This window comes from Adelges cooleyi, unplaced genomic scaffold (assembly GCF_023614345.1).
Source record: "Adelges cooleyi isolate 19-005CV unplaced genomic scaffold, UGA_ACOO_1.1 ACOO_flye_CR_arks_rails_tigmint_CR_PRNA_574, whole genome shotgun sequence".
NCBI classification, from domain to species: Eukaryota; Metazoa; Arthropoda; class Insecta; order Hemiptera; family Adelgidae; genus Adelges; species Adelges cooleyi.
This window is the reverse complement of record NW_026096268.1, coordinates 2,486,706-2,492,705: the sequence shown is the minus strand read 5'-3', so window position 1 is coordinate 2,492,705 and position 6,000 is coordinate 2,486,706. Positions and strand designations below refer to the sequence as shown.

Here is a 6,000-nt window from a genome sequence, read left to right as displayed (position 1 = left end):
AGTTGTAGCGTCAAGCGAATAGTTATCCTAGATTCCACGTAGCGCAAGCAAACTAGGTATTTATTAGTTGTAAATATTTTTTTCATCTTGGTTAAACACATTTAGCGGTCAAACGCTATTATCTATAAATAAAAAGGAATAATTTATGCGGTTGGACATAAACGATATAATTTTAAAACTCTAATTTATATATTTCAGCATGTAAATAATATAGTTTGTACTGCCGTTATTCTTCCGTACAATTATATTTCAGTAATGGCGTTACAAAGAGAACAGAGTGACAAAAATATTTACATTTCTTTAAATCTACTTTTGTTTTTTGTTAACAAAATCGTAATGGAGCTTTAATACAATTTTTCCTCTACGTTCAATAATTTTGAGTAGTTTTTAATACAATATTTTGTTATTTTATGTATGTAAATTAAATGTATAATACAAGGGTAAATATTTACAATTGTCAGCTATCTTAGAGTTTGCTTCTCCGTGAACTGGCCAAATTATGTACCTAATTTTATATTTTTAATGAAGTAATATAATAATTGTATACAGTATACATTATACATATTGTCATAGATCATAATGTGTTATCGGAACACTCTATACTTGAGTAATCATGCATTATGCATGATATGCATATTTATAAAAATAAAAATATATAATTGTGTATTAAGTATGAAAGTGGTTAGACATTTTTAGAAAAAAAAATTGAGTTTATAACTCGACACAGATGTGTTTCTTAGATTGTTATTTTCAACAACAGTCACCCGTAGGCTTTTTGTAGACTCCTTGAACGACTAATTACGCGTCCATAAATCATTACTATTATACACGGTTTTTATACACAACAGTCGATGTTGAGATGCGCAAAATTATTTCTCTAATCAAAGTACATAGTTATAAATAGAGAGGTTAATGGTTTTAATTCGACTCGTATAGTATGTGCAAAAAAAAAAATCGAATGAACCTTTGCCATTCTTCCCGTGTAGCTAATAATCTAATCTGATCATATTGAGATTATTATGTCAATTTACGTATAATATCAAATTGACGTACTCGTAAAATAATATTTTAATATATGTTTCTATACAAATTATTTTATTTAAAAAACATGGTTGCGATGTTACAGAACCTCTTAAATTATTCCAACCGTCAATAATTAGACTATGGCATAAACGTGCATATTACTCACATTATCACTTGAAATATTGTAAGTGAAAATTGGGGATGTTGTAAGAAATATTTTTAATAGTACACAAGTACATACAAGGATATAAGGATATTAAAATGTAACTTTTAATAGAATTAATTCACAGATTTTATTTTAAATTGTGTTGTAAAATGTTTACGCCACGTAGTAAACACTTTTTATTAATAAATCTTAAATATTATATATTTTTATATAATGTTCAAGATATTAAGAAGTATTGCAAAAATAGTTATAGCAAAATATTATAATTTTAAAATATATATTGTGTGCTGTGTGGGTAGAACTTGCCACTCGATGACAAATAAATTTCGATAACTCAATTAAATATAGTTGGATTCGAAAAAAGTGGGTTGGTTGATGGTTCTACTTCAGACAGCTATCAACTATAAAAGATTAAAACAAATATCATCAACTTGTATTCAAATGTGTATAATATTAATTAAAAAATATTTGAAATAAATTTCCAAATACTTTTAATCCAATACTTTACAGAACTGCAATACGAGTAGTTAAACTTAAAAATGTTTTCGCTTCTCCCATTATTAAGTTAAAATAAATAATAAAAATTGTACTAAAAAGTTTAGAATACATTAATTTTTAAATTGTTAGAAAACAATTCTTTGATATTACAGGACAAACCCGACTAGAGGTTTAACTGTAAATCAAAACAAAATAGATATATAATATATTCATAGTTAATCTCATTTGAAAATTAGATTTGAAATATTTATGCGCCGATTAACAATGTTTACAATACAAGAGATGAACATGAAGAAAAAACAAAAACCTTTTTGAAAACCGCGAGGCATTTAATTTTATCAGAAGTAAATGTTTGCTACTTGTTTCAAAACTATCCTTGAAAGTCAAGGTGATCTTTAACATTATGGACCGATCAATCTATACATTCTCGGCGGCGAATTTTTAATCCAGCCCACGGTGGTGAGTTACCGTCAGAGAATGCAACTTTAAGGCTTATAAAATATGAATGCCAAAAAAAAAAAATGATGTAAGAACAAAATTAATTTCTCTATATCAAACTGGAACTACATTCGAGCGAAACGATGTATATTTTTTCAACGACAGTGAAAGCACCATTATTAGTCGCCCTTATGCATTTACATTGCGGTGTACATTTTTGACTGCATTCCGTTTTTTTTACTTGGGCTACATACGTTTTTCGAGTCAAACGTGCGACATGGATGTCGGTTTGTTGGTTTTTCCTTGCTGTCCACTCGATTCCTCTGTGTGTGTGTGTGTGTTTGTATGTGAGCGATTTAGACTTTCAGTTCGTCACGGAGCGATGCGTTTGCGGTCAGGGATTGTGTACCGACTATGGCCGCGATCGAAACCGAATGGAAGAGTCATTAAAAAAAACACATAAGCGACACCTTCGATTTTACACCGATGGTCCGTATAAATAACGATAACCCGGCCGGTTTGTCGTTCATAGTGTTTCGCCATGTCGTCCGCGGTAAGCGTTTTGTGCGTTGCCGCCGTAGCCTTTGCCGGGCTTAGCCGCACACCTCAGGCCCACGCTGTCGTTGCGCCGACCACGGTTACCGGTATCAGGATGGCCGCGGTCAAGGCCGTGTCCAAGTGCGCCGGCGCCCCCAGCGTTACGGACTGTCTGTCGGACACGGCCGTAGCCGGCGTGCGAGCGCTGGCCGAGTCGTCGGATCCCATTGAGCTGGTGCCGGGCTACGTGACGCTGGTGAAGAACGACGACGACGCAGACGGCCGGCCAGATGGACTCGACCTGAAGAGAAGTGCCGATGACATCAACGCGGTGTCCGGCCCGTCGTTCGTCGACTCCGCGATGGCGTTTGTCAAGTCTCGGGCCATCAGCCTCAAGGCGCCGGCCGACGTTTTGGAATCGCTCAAAACCACCGTGATGCAAGGTAAGCCCGGGGATTATCCCGTTAGGATCGATACAGCGTTGTAAGATGAGCTGAATTCAATTTGAAAAATCAGGTCAAGTCTCAAAAATAAAAGCAGGGTTAAGTTAGGTTAGTTTACTGTTTTGCTAGAACACTAGACACTGAAATCTCTACGGTTCACGCTTACTAATTTCTATATTTAGGTCGTTCATTGTAAAAGTGGTGTAACTCCAAAAAAAAAGTTTAAGTTCATTTATTACGTTAGTTTTGGTTTCATTTCTTAAGTTACTACAAATTCGTATAAACTTTGATTTGTAATAAACAATAAAAAATATAAAACACTAAATGAATACTTGTATTTTTTTCCTACACATTAATTTTACAAAAAGCTCGTTGTTTCAAAATTCAATTAGAAGGACTCACTTTTACCTTTTTTAGGGATGCGCTCTTTTCTGGAAAAGTGCCCTCCTTACTTTATTACCTTTGTGTAATCATCGATAGGGAATATAAATGTGTGCCAAGTAATGCTAACCTTGCTGTATCATCAAAATATCAAAAACTCAACATCTCGCTATCGCATTATCTAAAAATATATCGGAATTCAAAATAAATACCTATTGATAATTAACAATATTCACTCTAAACAGTGGTTTCAATACTTTCTCTTGTGGTACAATTAAAACTAATATCGCGTATATTGTGTAGATAACAATTTCTATTATAATAGCTGGCATTCATTTTTGCGAAACAAAACAAAACAAAATAATATTTTTATAATATTGTCATAAATTATTATACTCTAATGTGCCTACCGTAGTGATGTCCCTTTTGTTCCTAGTCAGGTATTTACAGCCACTTCATTAGCGCAGTAAAAAATTTACAACTAATTTTTACACCGTATTTTTAAACATCTAGAAGTGTATAAAAATAATATATTTATTTTATATAAGCTAAAACGATGCTCAAAAGCTTGTAGTAAAATAATTAGTAATGTTTTACGTATATAAATGCATTTAAAAAGCAAGCCTACAATTATTTATCTGTACAATAGTTATAATATATTATCCAGTATGTTGACGATTTTCCTACAACCACATTGTTCTGATTGTACTTTTCAGTAGCGCTCTAAACTTTGTGACTTGAGGTTCTCAAAAATTTCATTTTATACATGTCAAATCTATATCACTGAGGAGTATTAAATTAAATTGTCGAATTATTAGTTTTGTGTGTTATTTTTTGCGGTTTAGTTTTCTTTTTCTAAATACTTCATTATTTTATTTCTCTACTAATTATAACCGCGATTGTTGTTTAAGTTTTTTCTAAATTAGCTTTGTTTATGGACTTTAGGCTCTAGAATAAATTCCGATACATTACAATTATTTACTTGTATACCAATGGATTTCGCCCGTTGTTTAATTTTACGAAATAGAAACGCACAAAAAATGTTAACCGGTATTTTTAAATTTTTTAGCGAGAGGCAAAAAAGACAAGTACGCCGGTCCGTTACTGATGGGAGCTATGATGGTAGCCGGAACGCTGTTGCCGATCAAACTGGGAGCTCTGGCCATGATGAGCGGCAAAGCCCTGATGACCAGCGTCATAGCCCTTATGCTCGCCGCTATACTTGCACTAAAGAAATTGGCGTCAGGTGGTGGCGGTCACAGCGCCACGACCTATGAAGTAATCAACGTACCTTCGCACACCGGTCACGGACACGGACGGTCGTTAGCTCACAGTCTGGCCTACGGTATACCGGTGAACGTAACGACAGCCGTTCCAGCGTAGTAGCTTTGTGTTATTTATTTTTTGACAATTATTGATCAATGTAATTTTATATTATTTATTTATTTATTAAAAACCATAACTAGTATACGGATTTAACCGAATTCGAGCCAACTAAGAAGAAATGTATTTTTAGAGAATAATAAAAATAAATATTATTCGTTATACCTAATTTATTCGATTATTTTTTTTCTGAACGGAAAAAAATAGCAAGTTAACTATAATATTATAGGTGTTACTTTTTTGAAATTATTGGTTTTTTTTGTTTTACTTAAAAAAATTTAACTTTCCAGTATACGTAATGTTAAAGTATTATTGTTTTTATCAAAAACGTATTTACTACAAAAAAAAAACTAGTTCTCTCGATAAAAAAATTACAGTTAAGAATGTGTTCCTTTTACTTTATTCTCTATTATAGTACTTATTATACTTTAGTTTCCTTTTCCGTTTATTTTATTTCATTTTCACTTCATTCTGAAAATAAACACTTATTATGTTTAAATATTATCTATAAATAAGAACATTTAAAATTTAAATACCATTAAAAAGTATACTATTTTTTTGAAATTGAATAGTTGTTTTATTTATTTATATAAATTAGGTAATTCGTTTTTACAATAATGTATTTTTGTTGTGAAGTTACTTATACCAAAACAAATATCTCTAATTTATGATCATATCGTCGATAAATTAATTTGCATATGATAAAATATATTATACTCGTATATATTTTTGTTTTAAATTTATCTCATAAATGAAACATGTTAATGAGGTGCAAAATGAGAAAATAAGAAGCGATTAAATGTTTATAGAAATAGCTGAAAATAAATCAGTTACTCATAAAACTGAAAGTTTTTATTACAAAAAAAAAGACATGATTTTAGGTATAAATTGTATTGTTATAGATTACACCCAGTGGCGTGCACAGGGGGGGGGGATGATTGGGATATATCTCCCCATGGGTCTTTTTTTTTTTACTTTTAACATTAAAGTTCATCAACATACTATGTAACTTTTATGTACTCGTTGAAAACACAATTTATCATCGAAAATATGTGCTGTGGTGATAACTGATAAATGATAACAAAGACATTAACCACAATTACATGACATTATCTATGACATCCTCCCCCC

The 6,000-nt window shown here is 31.9% G+C and overlaps 1 protein-coding gene across 1 annotated transcript; it reads left to right on the top strand.

Annotated features, from left to right (window-relative positions):
- The first annotated feature begins 2,666 nt into the window (after positions 1-2,666).
- On the top strand, positions 2,667-4,995 carry LOC126843028 (uncharacterized). The gene is made up of 2 exons (XM_050580324.1): positions 2,667-3,105; positions 4,556-4,995. The coding sequence occupies exons 1-2, from the start codon at positions 2,667-2,669 to the stop codon at positions 4,867-4,869; spliced, it is 753 nt and encodes a 250-aa protein (XP_050436281.1). The 3' UTR covers positions 4,870-4,995.
- Positions 4,996-6,000: the final 1,005 nt, after the last annotated feature.